The 15,105-nt window shown below is 40.5% G+C and overlaps 1 protein-coding gene across 3 annotated transcripts in view; it reads right to left on the bottom strand.

Annotated features, from left to right (window-relative positions):
* Nucleotides 1–15,105, bottom strand: part of VAV3 (vav guanine nucleotide exchange factor 3) — a 151,892-nt gene that overhangs the window by 50,336 nt on the left and 86,451 nt on the right. For all 3 annotated transcript variants that reach the window (XM_075287705.1, XM_075287706.1, XM_075287707.1), the window contains exons 6-11: nucleotides 10,964–11,056; nucleotides 9,647–9,715; nucleotides 8,604–8,707; nucleotides 7,350–7,449; nucleotides 5,601–5,696; nucleotides 2,491–2,559 (exon numbers count right to left, since the gene is read on the bottom strand). In XM_075287705.1, coding sequence (XP_075143806.1) covers nucleotides 2,491–2,559; nucleotides 5,601–5,696; nucleotides 7,350–7,449; nucleotides 8,604–8,707; nucleotides 9,647–9,715; nucleotides 10,964–11,056 — 531 coding nt within the window. The remainder of the gene's footprint in view (nucleotides 1–2,490; nucleotides 2,560–5,600; nucleotides 5,697–7,349; nucleotides 7,450–8,603; nucleotides 8,708–9,646; nucleotides 9,716–10,963; nucleotides 11,057–15,105) is intronic.

Genomic DNA, 15,105 nt, shown 5'->3' with positions numbered 1-15,105 from the left:
GAAAGTACTTAAAGATGTTCTATTGCACACCCCGAGACGTGCACCATGAATAGGTTTTAATCCAATACACCTTAAAGGGATCTGTAACAGTGATGTTTGCTCTTTAATAAGTGGCTGGCAGGACAGAGAATAAGAAACTCTGCCAAACTTGCAATGGTTTCTGTCTTCCCTAAAGAGTGTACAAATGCTGTAGTGACCTCTAATAATAACCTAACACAATAGCAATCTAGTAGGTGCCCATTTTACTTGTTCCCTTGGACGCCATCCTAAATTCATTCTTTCTACTACTACTGGCTTTACACTTTAATGGCAATTTCTTCATTTATACACGCATTAATGTTAAATAAAGCGGACTGGTTTTTATCATTTACAAAAGAATAAATGTTATTGTATCTGTTCTAAAAATGGACAGAAACATTTCCTTTTTCTTTTTTTTTTATCATTGATGGTAGTTTTTTGTATTCATTTTTTTTGCATGAGTTAAATGGATGTGCTAAACGAATGTAACAAAATTTGATCTAAATAGTGTCTAAGGGTGAGGCTTTTTGAAGCAGATTTTGTTGCATTATATTGAGCCGAACCTATGAATAGTAAATATATAGCAAGCTCTTATACTTCTCACTTCTGCTCAATCCATTCCTATCTTTGGCTCAAAAAAAAAAAAAAAAATGTAGCAAAATCTGCAACAATAAAGCAGCATTTCTGCAATGTGGGCCTTATCTTAACACTGATATGGGCTGTCCCACAATAAACATTTATCATCTACCCAAAGGGAACCCACTTCTGCGACTCCCACTGATCACGAAAATGTGACCACCCCCGCCACCCCCATTCTCCTCAGAACTGCTGCAGATAGGATGAATCTGAATGGAGAGGGTCGAGTGTGTGCTATGACGCTCCATATAAAGTCTATGGGACTGACAGACACTGAATTGAACAGTACCGTGTATGACCACCACTCCATACAAAATCCACATTGACATTGTGCAATATAAAGGAATAGGACTGAGAGTTCAAGAACCCTATTTAAGGCACTGGTGAGGTTCCCATCCATATGACATTTATCACAATCCTGTGGATAGGTGATACAAGTCCCTATGGGACAATCCCTTTCACCAAGTGTGCAGGCTGAGGCTCTTCCGATGGGGGTTCAGTTCCAATAATTACAGAGTAGATACGATCCTGTTGATGTCAATGGGGTTTGGAAGCCTCTCAGATGACACTCGGAGTGCGTTCTGCTATGAAATCAGCCCCCCCTTCCCCCTGACATTTGAGCATGTGCATGTAGGCTAAGGCTGGAGCCACAGGCTTGGAAATTCTGCAATAGGTACTCTACATGTCACTGTGGCTCACCTTCAAGTTTAACAAGAAAATTAGGCCAAAAAAACCCACTAAAATATAACTTTTAAAAAAACTGATAAAAATATTGATTTCAATAGAGAAACATATCACACCTGTGTATCAACCCAGTGATGAGTTTAGAATACATGGAATGGAGCTGCTAAGTGGGAGCTGCCGCCTCTTATATGGCCTAGGTGGAATATTATGTCACAACATTTACCCTATTCTGATGGTGGTAAGCAATACGTGGCCAATATCTTAACTTTCCCTCATTTAAGTGAGTATACTTTGCAGGATTACAATGGCCTAGCGTCAACTCTGTCAAGGAGTTTTTTGTTGTTGTTGTTTTAATACACAAACCACAACACAGAGTCCGCAATTTACAGCCAAAGCCTTGACCGATCTCACTAGAGGACAATTAAATCCCTTGGGGTGCCCTCAGTATAGCGGGTATAAATAGAGGGAGGGTATAGTGTCAACCCTTATTCATTCCCTTTGTTGTTATATATAATGATCACCCCACAAAAATACAACTGGAACCCATAAGAGATAGCCACTAGCCCACTGACTACAAGGCGCCTATCCAGGACTAATGGAATCTGCAGATACCCAGTACTGAATTGGTGGGACTATGATATCTTGTTCACTACCTGACTTTACAATACTATCCTATGACTATGACTTCTACTGCAAGCTGTAAAATCTGCAGAAACCACAGTTGCTGTTATCCAGTCAAGTGGACTCTGATAATGCCATCCCCACCTATCAACTTATTGCAAGCCACAGGATTAAACCTTAGACTCACAGCTCACTCTCTGCAGCCCCATTCCCTGAGGAAAGCTTACATTACACTCTCCTCCCCATAGAACAAAGTTGTCCCCTCCACCTAACACCTTTATGCTGGCATATTACAAAGCCAGCTCATCAGAAGTATGTGCAAATCGCCGTATACAGCAGTGTTGCGTGCCCTGATGGCCATGATATACGTCACCTTCAAAGCTTCTGTAGGGGGCCCCTTGCAGCTTTCAGCGTTTCCATTGCTGGTTGAAAGCCACAGGTGAAACTTTCAGGGATAACTGTGATGCCTGAAGTTACTTTGTGCTGCAGGTCAAAGTACCAACATACGATGGGCAGTGCCAACCCCCTTACCTTCATAGCGTCCAGCGACAAACGTAGATTGTTTTTCTCTTGCTCGTCAGTAGTGTGTTTAACCAATTCCTAAAAAAAAAATGGAACATTAGAAATCTAAAAAGCTGTAATACAATTTATGTGCTTATGTGGATCCAGTCTAGGCAGTCATCTTAGTACTCTAGTCTATTACAATATACCTTTCCTGATACATTATAGTGCAGTATTTTGATTTAGGGCCCCACCTACCCCTGCACAGCATAGCGCCCCCTTTCCTGGTCCCCCACAGTATATAACTCCCAATTTACACACGCTACAATGTACCAAAGTGGCCTCCAGAGAGAAAAATATCCTGGGGTAACCCCAGCAGGTAAAAAATAAATAAATAATAACAGGGGCCAACTTGGCCCTCTAAGGTAGTGGGCCCATAGTAGGTGTTATGGCGGTAGTTACACCACTGTATATTACATGTGAAGCATTACGTAGGTATAGGGTTTTTATTTCCTGGATATAAAAAAAAAGGTTCCCATTCATCGACTACAAGCAAAAACATTAAATGAAAACTGAAACATTGATATTTTGGACCTAGGAGTGTTATTCCATAACAACTAACCACATTCATTTTACATATCGCTAAATGTGCTCAAACTAAATGATTTTTTTGGGGAGGGGGATTTTTTTATTATTATTATTATGAGGATAGGCCATCAATATCTGATGGTATGGGACAACATCTGATCCCCACACCAATCAGCTGTATGAGACTGCTGGCAAGCCCAGTACTATATAGTGTAGCATTGTGCAGAACCAGCAGCAGATGGCTCCATACATTGTATAGTGCGAATTTGGCATTACTGGAGCTCTATTCACATTGATGTGAGGGCCTAATCAGGAGTGGGATGCTGCGACCGAATGCCGATGCACTGCATTGGCATCCCTTTGCAGCTAGCCGTAAAGAAGTTTACATGGCGGAAACCATACCCTTAATGTTCATATGTACAAATATTCCACTCATACTGTTCCTCCGACAAAGTTTTCTGGTCACCCAGCCACCCATAGTAGTATAATCGCTCCAGTTCAAAACATTACTATGGGTAACATGGTATGAATAGAGATGAGCGAACACTGTTCGGATAAGCCGTTCCGAACAGTACGCTCCCATAGAAATGAATGGAAGCACCTGGCACATACACTTTGCCGGTGGCCGGTCGCCGTGCCAGGTGCTTCCATTCATTTCTATGGGAGCGTGCTGTTCGGAATGGCTTATCCGAACAGTATTCGCTCATCTCTAGGTATAAACTATACTGAAAAAACCTATAAACCTAAATCTATATAGTATTGTCTATCCCTTTAACGCCTTCGAACCAGACAGCACGCTTTGCTATGAAAAAAATAAAGTGCCCTGCAATGTGTGGCCCTATAGTCCAGTAATTCTCCTATTATGAGGGAGAGGATTACTATGTTTCAGGGGTAGCTGCCATGAGGTTTATGTATGGCTGTAGACGATAACAGATAAAAGGCTATGAGGGAAAACAGGAGCCATCAGCAGCACTTAGACTAAAAGAGGGAATTCCAGAAATTTGTATGGTTCAATGGTTGAAACAATAAAGTGGGTTAACACGGAGCAATAAAAGGAGTTAGCAGGCAAATTCATAGGGAACAATGTTCTGTCGTGAATATATTAGCACGCGCTCAGCCTCTCAGGCTACTCTGCAAATATTGAAACTGGTATAATTTGAGAATGCAAAAAGGAGGAATAAATAACACGGGCTCCTCCGAGTGCAGTTTGTTCTGTGGGCTAAAGCAGCACTTGTTTGTCAAAGTGACAGTTCTCCCGCATCAGCAGCGGGTCAGAGACGCGGCAAGACTTATATATCTCTTCTGCTTCTAATCAGCCTCCAAACAGCCATCAAAGGCAACAAGCACTATATCTTCCTGCCCTAATTAAATGCTTACCTGAAGGATGCCCACTCCTTACCGCCGCCAAGCTCAAGTGTGATATTTAATCTGAGCCTGGCCTCAATTTCTTCATCTCTCATTTCAAATCTTCTGCCATCAAACCAAAGTAATGATAACGAAAATACTCATTTGGAGCAAATCACAAAAAAAAAAAAAAAAAGAAAGAAATACAGAGCGAAAACACTATGGGTGGATTTAGTATCCCTGTTTACAATTTAGAAGGTGTAAACTGAGATCAGGCAGGCGAATGATGCGCCAAATTTATCACATTGGCTACAGATGGATGATAAATTTGGTGCATTTGTATATCTCCTACTGATTGGATTACTTTGGCGAAGGACTCACCCACGGGACGTCCCAAAGAAAAAAGCGCTATGGGAAAAACTGTGGCGGCAAAGCATCGCGGTTCTTCCCGCAGCGCTTTCAAAAGAGAGTTCGCAGAGTTCTCCTCTTTCTGTTACAATTATACCTATGGGGAAACCACCAGCGTTTCTGTAGGTATGATTAACATGCTGTGATTTCCAAAACCGTCACGCAGCATGTCCACGCAACAGTTTTAACCGCAAAGTGGGCATGGGATTTGCTAGAATCCTATCAAGCTTGCCTGTACTGTAATATGCCACAATTTTTCCTGCAGCGTTTCCGTCCCGTGGAGCCCTAGCCTTAAGCTACACCCCTTCCCTCTAAGTCACTCTGTTTTTCCACAAAGCAACACCCACTTTTCAATGGCTGTCACATGGCTGCTTTAAATTAACTGTATGTGAATGGGGGCTAGGCACATGACCAACTTTTTGATGGACCGTTTTAACGGACCGTACAAAAAAGGTCATGTCCTATTTTGACCCACTTTCACTGATCTCTCGATACACTCAAATTGATGAGGGATCCATGGAAACTGGTGCCCCTCAGAGGCAAAACTGGTGCCCATTGTTTTGTATTGTGGTTATTTGAATACAAGATTAGGCTACATGTGAAAACACAATATATTCGGAAATGCAGCAGAAAAAAACAATGCGTTTTACAGTAGCAGCAAAATGAATAAGATTTTATTGAATGTTATTCACATACTGCAGAAAAGCTGCATTGACTGTGTCAATTTTACCTGCAGAACTACAATAATGTTCCCCATAGAGTTAAATGAAGGGGGAGTCTTAAAGTCATGAAGTGCTTACCTGGAGCAGCAAGTGATATTTCAGAACCCTCTGCATGGGGACTACAAGGAGGTCTCGCAGGGTGAATTTCCCATTATTAGCCCGTTTTGAACATTCCTGTTTTAGAAAAATAATCAATTTTCATATTAAAATATTTTCTTAGTGAATTCTCAAGGGTGAAGTTTTCCAGCCTCTTCTAATTCACAAACTATATTGAAACATCAACCACAGTGGTAAGAGTAAGGCTAAGGTCCCACATTGCAGAAAAGTTGCTTTTTTGTTGCAGATTTTGCTGCAGTGTTTTTGTGCCAAAGCTAGGAGAGGATTAGGTAGAAGGAAGAAGTATAAGAACTTGGTTGAAAAAAAACACAACAAAATCTGCAACAAAAAAAGCAGCATTTCCGCAACATGGGATCTCAGATTTAAGGCGACCCCACATAGCGAGCCACAGCCAAAAAGCACTGCAGAAAAGACTGTAGTGGAAGTTCTCCTCTGCGGACTTTGTGTCCCTATAATGGCTAGTTCACACGTGGTCCGTTGGTCCGGATTTAGACGCAGAATCCGCATCAAAATCCAGGTCAATAACCACCTCCCTGCCCTATCTTGATGCAGATTCCACGGTGGGAACCGCTGCGGCGTTTGCATCAAGGCAATCCCTCCGGACTAGGCCCATTCATTTGGGCCTAATCTGTAGCAGAAAGCTGCGACTGTCAGAAGCTGCGACAGTCGCAGCTAGCTGTGGCAGACGCATTTTGGTCCAGATTCTGATGCAACTTCCCGCGTCAAAATCCGGACCAAAAAACTATGTGTGAACTAACCCTTATACCTATGTGGAAGTGTAACTGGAGTGCTGCTGATTTTTTTACTGCAATGCATATTGCTGTTACTATAATATACATATTCACAACGTGGGGCCCTGGCCTAAATGTATTTTCTCGACTAGACAATCTCTGTCTATATGGTCCTCTGCTATAAATCAAAGTAAGGGTCCATATAGAAAGGGGCTCATTCTATGGTAATCTCACAAAATTCATGTCTTAAATATCTGCATTTCTGTCAATATTCAAATTAGCTCTTTAGAGCCACAGGGCTCATTGTGGCTACACCCTCATTGCTCCATATAGTCTATTTGCATATTGACAAAAAAGCTGATATTGCGGAAATGGAGGAACTGATTCATGTGGGGAAAACTCTGTTTGGTTCAGGTGACCTGAGGATGGATTAATATACTTTTATTCTGCGTGCTTTCTTCTATTCTGCCATGTTTCTCTTCCAATCCTGCGGTCAGGATATGAAGCTGCATTTTGTAAGCTAACTGTCAATGGCAAAGGACCATGGCACGGTTATTATGTCATAATTTAACCAGACATTTAGATTTTTGTGCCTTTTTTCCGATGCCATTGTGTAATTGTACAAGTGGCATAAATATAGACTCCTGCTGCTCTGCTCCGCTGCCGACGTCTATGCAGATCATTTGTGGACAAAAGTCATCTTCTCAACTTGTGTAGGCTGCCATGAATCTATGCCAGTCTTATATATGTAACTATGCCAGTCACCACAGGATTAGGGTATTGTAGCAATTCATCCACTTCATTCTGCATCTGCTACTAGGCAATGGCCCAATACATACCGGGTGCTGCCTAGCAGAAAGGGTGTAGAATAAAATATTCAATGTGTAAAGACGTTCTAATAAATGAATAATAAAGGAAAACAAGATCTCAAGGTAGAACAGGTAATATTAAAATGACACTAAAAATGATGACTGCTTACCTCCAGCTTTAATCTGACATCTTCTCTGGTTTTGGAGATGCTATCCAGGATAGATATGGCGGACTCCACCTGGCTACAGTATTCCCCGTAGATGAGGAGTCTGGTTAGAAAGGAAAATCACAACCACTGTGTAAAAGGCTCATGTGACACTGTAATGTAAATGTGTGATGACTTCTGTTCACACTGACTTATACCTACAATGGGAAGGTCGGGAAGTATAGGCTTTTAATGGTAAATGTCACTAAGAGCCTACTATGCTAGTGTATACAGAAAAAAATATACAAAGGACACCTTTGCCATGTAAGTGGAACCTAAGGATAAATTTGCCATATGCACCGCTGTACTGAATGCGACATCTCAGGCTGGATTCTCCATCTAAGAAACCTCCAAAAAGGAAAAGAAAAGTCCTGCACGGAGGGATTTCTTCTTGAGTTTTGAAACAGCAGATCCCATTATAGTCAATGGGGTCTGCCAGTCTGTCTGTAACCGCTCGTTTATTGGTCCAGCTCTCCGTTATTTGGGTCCCCCAGGAGACTTGAACTATGGAGACCACTACACTAATGTAAACCTAACACAAGGGGACAACAGGTCAAAATTTACAATGGTATCTCAGCATCTGAAGTGGTCGCATGGGCACCGTTACTAAGCTCATGTGATCACCATGATGTAATTGTATGGTATGTTTCCTTTACTAAAGGCATTCCATGACATACCGTTACATCATGGTGGGTTAAATGGTTAATAAACACAGCAGTGTCTTTATTGCCGAGCTACAGAATAATCTGAACTGGTTTTGTGGCGCTCTGACAGAAAGTCATTTTCGTTATGCAATCATTCAGGTGCTTCAGGATGAGCTTCTTTAGACCCCATCATGCACAAGACTGAGTATGTGGGGCCGAGTTTGCAGCAGAATACACTTGGATGACTATCAGAGTGTCATCCGAGTGCATTTTGTTCTGCATTCAGGTTTTGGATTCATCCCATTCTGGAATGAATCAGAATCCCCTATAGATATGAATGTATAATGGAATATACTTGGGCGACGCTCGGATTTCGCTCCGAATGTCACCCAAGTGTATTCCATTGCAAACTCGTCCCCACATCGAAAGCACACTTGGTCATGCGCATGGAGTCTCAATGTTGAGACATATGGCCGGGATATTTAAAGAGGACCTTTCATGTCATGCCTCACATCACAGAAGGCGATTACCTGCAAACAATCTGGTGAAACTTCTTAGGAAGAAAATATGATACCTTTCTTTGTATTTCAAGAAGATCTGGTATAAGTTTTGGCTGTTTTTATGTGTGATGGAATCATTGACTTCTAGCACTAGGTTCTTGTGCACTTTCACTAGTTCCTGTGGGGAAAATAAAAGTGTCATACGATGTGAAACTGATGAGTAAAGCCGCGACAACACAGGCGTAATACTGAAGCTCCCACGGATCTACAGATTTACATCACCACAGGATACATGTTGTAGAGCATTTCTGAGGGCAATCATTTTCCTTAATAAAGTCTTGTTTGTCTAGGGGGAATTATTTATGATCTAATAAAGTCATCTCTTACCATTTCAAGATGTTACAGGCCTCCTATAGCCCAGTGTATGGAGTAGAGATTAAATGAATGCTTCACTTCACATATTAGGCTAAGGCTACATGGCAACTCTCTGGCTATCAATATGTTCATCAGAGTCAATGAAAGTGAACGCAGTCAAGTACATGGCAACTACATTCAATTTTTATTACCTATGATGAACGCAGTAATAGCTAGCGTTCTACGGCCACACAATGGCCAAAGACACTGTATAGCCCTAACTATGGTAGCATCAAGATAAAGTGGATATTCCCAAAAAATGATAGCACATTAATATAATATGTCATCACTTTATGATCAGTAGGGGCCCAACAAACAATCCCAAGAAAGAAGCACATCGGCTCCTTCAATGTTGACACCCAGTCATGCATCAGTGCAGGGAATTGCATCCCAGCTCCATTCACTTAAATGGACACAGTCTGGTGAATGGACCACACACTGGGTCAGTTGGGTCCCAGAGGTCCAACTCTACCAATCATAAAGTAGTGGCATATCCTAGAGGTATACTCTTCTCTAATACACAGATTTCCAAGTGTTTGCTATTGTAATTCTGCCTTAGTCATTGCAATGGGGCAGTATCACACACAACCCGAAAACAGCTGCAGAAACACGTGGTATTAGCTCCTAGCTTTTACTGGAAAAAAGAACAACTGCTGAACAGAGATGGTAGTAAAGCAAATATGTTTTCATGTGTTTTACTTACAGGAATATTAATAAATATTTTTTGCAAGTCTGCTGTAGGCAGAAATTTCTTCAGTGGATCCATAAAGAACTGTGAAGAAGAATCAAATATGAAATCACACGTACACTTCTTATTGCTCTACTTCATCAAAAAAATCTGAAACACCTTTGCAAATAGTCTTGTTTAAAGGGATTCTATCATTAGAACTCCATTTTTTCTGCCTACCACATAGGAATAGCCTTAAGAAAGGCTATTCTTCTCCTACCTTTAGATGTCTTCTCCGGCCCACTGTTGTATAAATTCCGGTTTTAGTCGGTATGCAAATGAGTTCTCTCACAGCAATGGGGGCATCCCCAATGCTGCAAGAGAACTCTTCAGCGCCATCTCCATCTTCTTCAGGAACGGGTCTTCTTCGCGTCTTCTTCTGGTGGTGGCTTCAAACTTCTAGGGCAAAGCCGACTGCGCATGCCCGCCGACCACAAGGAAATAGCTGCTTACATAGTATTGTAAGCGGCCGTTTTCTTTTGGCTTGCAGGCATGCGCAGTCGGCTGCCCGAGGCCTAGAAGTTTGAAGCCACCACCAGAAGAAGACCCGTTCCTGAAGAAGATGGAGGCGGCGCTGGAGAGTTCTCTCACAGCATTGGGTACGCCCCCAGTGCTGTTTGAGTGCCAGGCCCCGCCCCCAGTGCTGCAAGATAACTCATTTGCATACCGACAAAAACCGGGTTACTGAACGGCAGCGCGGAGAAGACATCTAAAGGTAGGAGAAGAACAGCCTTTTTTAAGGCTATTCCTACGTGGTAGGCAGGAAAAATTGAGTTTTAATGATAGAATCTCTTTAATTTGTCTTCAGCTTTTGTGTAGACCAATGTGTCTCTATGGTTACAGACTACATACAAATCCTGTGTCAGCTCCTCCTTCTCCCCACTCTGAGGGTAAGGACACATTTTCAGATTTTTATTGATGCAGTTTTAACATTAGGTTTGGCTCATAAACGGTGAGAACCTTAATAGAGAACAGGTTGTACTTCACCTATTTTTTCAATCCACTGGTTTCGGCTTCAAAAACTACATCAACAAAATGTGAACATGTGTTATCCAATTCATTCTTAAATTTCTAAGAGGCGTATCTGAGGAACGGCACAATACAGTGTCTGGGGAATACAATTATTATTAAAATTATTTCCTTCTACCTGCAGTGTTGCAGCACCACAACCACCTACCACTGCTTTGTCAGGTTTCTGTAGACCTTTGAATGATTTCTCCAGTAAGAAGATTTTGCATAAATCTAGCAGGATCTATTACAAGATAGATCATGATGAATTAGTCACATCCATACCTTTTCTATAGATTCCAGGGTCTCTGAATACTTCTCTTCCGTCTGCTTTATTTCTAAGAGGCAACAGCATCGAATGTCACTCTCTGCATTCCTCTGCAATAAAATATCTAAATTACCAAAAAATTCAAGCAGCCATGATAGCAATGGGTTTTCCAGTACCATAAAATGCTTTCAAAGAGCTAGAATTGGGTATAACTCACTGGCCGGAGCAGTGAGGTGTTACCCGTCTGTATGTTGCTGCTCTAGCCAGTGACTGCGGTTATGACATATCAAGTCAGACTGTCTTGGGCATAGTTCTTCTGGTTATTGTATGCTATATACAGACTTCTCAATAACAATGGTATGGATCTGGAAAGCCACTTTCAATACTCCTATCACTGCCTTGAAAACCCAAGAGGGCTGGAGCCCTCATGCCAGTGCCGGCATGAGATGGAAGAGGGGACTCAACACTGGAATGGAGAGTAAGGTAGGTAGCTGTCACTTTATTTTTATTTTACCCCACCCTCTTAAAGGAACTATGTCCTCTAAACTGATACACTATTTACCCCCAACCCCCTTCTCCCAGACTTGAATACTTCTGTCACGCCCCAAGACATGCATTAGGCATAACATGTTGTATATGTTGTACTCATGTTTCTTTAAGCCAGTCTGGCACATTGAACAACCCCACCTGGACAGACTTTTTTGGAGGTAATTATAATGGACAATTTGTTTTACATGTAAGAGATATGGCAGTCAGACAGACTTATTCTCAGCTAATGCTCCATGGGAAAAAGTATGAAAGCAACCTACTGGTGAGGGGCAAGAACCCCGAATCAGGAGTTGGCAGGTGGGCTTCTGTTACTTCTGGAGGAATTTCTGATTTCTCCGGTATAAAGTAGCTTTCCTTCTTCTCGAAGAGACCTAGCGCGCATATGTTTTTTTCCATGGAGCATGTCTGGAACCAGTATGCTATACTAAGGATAAAATGTAAGAAGAAATGGCCTGCCACGCTCCGGTACTACAAAATTACTTCTTTATTTAGTCCATTAAAAACAGATCCACATAGAAGACATCAGAAAAAGATAGAAAAGATACACATGGTGCTGTAAAAATCGCTTACGCGTTTCGGGGGTAAAAAGGCCCCCTTAATCATAGCATACAACATATTCAGACTGGACTTCTTTATATAGTCTACTGACCAGTACCCAACTCATTGGGTTTACCTGATTAATCACATTAGTCACAGCTGCAATTGCGTTGTTAGTTTCTGTCTATAATAAAGTTGTGCTGTTCAAAAACATACATGGAATTCAAAAAATACTCGATTTATATCTTAAAAGAACCATAACATTCATGGAGTTTAACAAAGATTTATACCTTGAATCTTTAAATATGTAAAAGATTTGAAAGATTTAAAGAGTAAATACAAACCGAAAGAAGAAGCGGATAAATACTATTCAACATGTGAACAATTGAATATAATTCCAATTAGGAGGAGACTTTTCAGTAACTAAACCGAAGGAAATAACTCCCATATAGATAAAGATAGAAAATAAAGAAGCCAAATCAAAACTACCTTATGGTTTTATGGTCGATCCATTGATACTAAACGATAAGCTGCGCAGTCAGGCCGGACACGTGTATAAATCCATGAATGGATCTGCAGCTCCGCCTCCCGGGTCACGTGGTACAAAAGAACCAATCGGCTGCTGTTAAATCAGTTAACATACTGATATAGCGAACGGAGTAAAACCCTCTGACATAGCGGAGTGATATTATAATAGTAAGTTAATATCTCTATCCATATGGGAATTTGCAAGGAAAGAAAAAGGAGAACACTTAGTATGTACATTAATAAATATATGAAAGATCAGTTCTAATGTTTAATCCTTGTGGGGTCCTGCTGTTAAACTTATGAATGAACCAAGCTTCCCTCTTGAACAATAGAGCCTTAGAGTCACCGCCCCTTGTAGATGTATTAACTTTCTCTATTCCAGAAAAACGCAGTGTCTGAATACTGCCGCCATGGAATATGGCGAAATGTCTAGAGACTCCAGACATGTTTGTATTATCAACTTTATTACCGTCTCTAATGTGTTCAATAATTCTTGTTTTTACATTACGAGATGTGCATCCAATGTAATCCAATTTGCATTGGATACATTTGACACAATAGACAACATTAGTGGTGTTGCAATTAATATGAGTTTTGATTTTATGTAAAAAATTTCCTGAAAAGCTGGTTATCTCGTCTCCCTGAATACATAAACTACACACCTTGCACTTAGGGCTTTTACATCTAAAAAACCCAGATTTTAAAGTTTGTTCCGAATTTGATGGTAGATGACTTGGTGAGAGGATATTCCCCAAGGTAGTTGCTCTTTTTGGAACAAAACTGACACCGTTTTTAAGTAACCTTTTTGTGACGTCATCTATTTCAAGGATGGGTAGATTTTTCTTAATAATTGCAGTGATTTTATTAAACTGCGGACTGTATTTGGTAGAAAAGACAATATTGTCTTTATCTTTTCTAGCATAGTTATCTACTGAAATTGTTTTTGATAGGTTTTTTGTACCAGACAACAATGTATCTCTATCCCTTTTATTGATTTTCTTAAGTGCTCGATTGAGCATCCAAGTGGGGTATCCCCTATTTTTGAAACGTTCTATGGTTTCCCTGTTTATCTGATCATAGTCGCTCTGTCTACTGCAAGATCTTTTAGTTCTTATCATCTCACCTATTGGGATACTTTTTATAGTGTGATTGGGGTGACAACTGTCAGCTTTGAGGATGGCATTACCCGCAGTTTTTTTCCTTTGTCACCCCAATCACACTATAAAAAGTATCCCAATAGGTGAGATGATAAGAACTAAAAGATCTTGCAGTAGACAGAGCGACTATGATCAGATAAACAGGGAAACCATAGAACGTTTCAAAAATAGGGGATACCCCACTTGGATGCTCAATCGAGCACTTAAGAAAATCAATAAAAGGGATAGAGATACATTGTTGTCTGGTACAAAAAACCTATCAAAAACAATTTCAGTAGATAACTATGCTAGAAAAGATAAAGACAATATTGTCTTTTCTACCAAATACAGTCCGCAGTTTAATAAAATCACTGCAATTATTAAGAAAAATCTACCCATCCTTGAAATAGATGACGTCACAAAAAGGTTACTTAAAAACGGTGTCAGTTTTGTTCCAAAAAGAGCAACTACCTTGGGGAATATCCTCTCACCAAGTCATCTACCATCAAATTCGGAACAAACTTTAAAATCTGGGTTTTTTAGATGTAAAAGCCCTAAGTGCAAGGTGTGTAGTTTATGTATTCAGGGAGACGAGATAACCAGCTTTTCAGGAAATTTTTTACATAAAATCAAAACTCATATTAATTGCAACACCACTAATGTTGTCTATTGTGTCAAATGTATCCAATGCAAATTGGATTACATTGGATGCACATCTCGTAATGTAAAAACAAGAATTATTGAACACATTAGAGACGGTAATAAAGTTGATAATACAAACATGTCTGGAGTCTCTAGACATTTCGCCATATTCCATGGCGGCAGTATTCAGACACTGCGTTTTTCTGGAATAGAGAAAGTTAATACATCTACAAGGGGCGGTGACTCTAAGGCTCTATTGTTCAAGAGGGAAGCTTGGTTCATTCATAAGTTTAACAGCAGGACCCCACAAGGATTAAACATTAGAACTGATCTTTCATATATTTATTAATGTACATACTAAGTGTTCTCCTTTTTCTTTCCTTGCAAATTCCCATATGGATAGAGATATTAACTTACTATTATAATATCACTCCGCTATGTCAGAGGGTTTTACTCCGTTCGCTATATCAGTATGTTAACTGATTTAACAGCAGCCGATTGGTTCTTTTGTACCACGTGACCCGGGAGGCGGAGCTGCAGATCCATTCATGGATTTATACACGTGTCCGGCCTGACTGCGCAGCTTATCGTTTAGTATCAATGGATCGACCATAAAACCATAAGGTAGTTTTGATTTGGCTTCTTTATTTTCTATCTTTATCTATATGGGAGTTATTTCCTTCGGTTTAGTTACTGAAAAGTCTCCTCCTAATTGGAATTATATTCAATTGTTCACATGTTGAATAGTATTTATCCGCTTCTTCTTT

The sequence above is a fragment of the Leptodactylus fuscus genome, chromosome 9, assembly GCF_031893055.1.
Source record: "Leptodactylus fuscus isolate aLepFus1 chromosome 9, aLepFus1.hap2, whole genome shotgun sequence".
In the NCBI taxonomy this organism is placed as follows: Eukaryota; Metazoa; Chordata; class Amphibia; order Anura; family Leptodactylidae; genus Leptodactylus; species Leptodactylus fuscus.
Note: the sequence above shows the minus strand (reverse complement) of the source record. Positions and strands in the feature narration are given on the sequence as shown.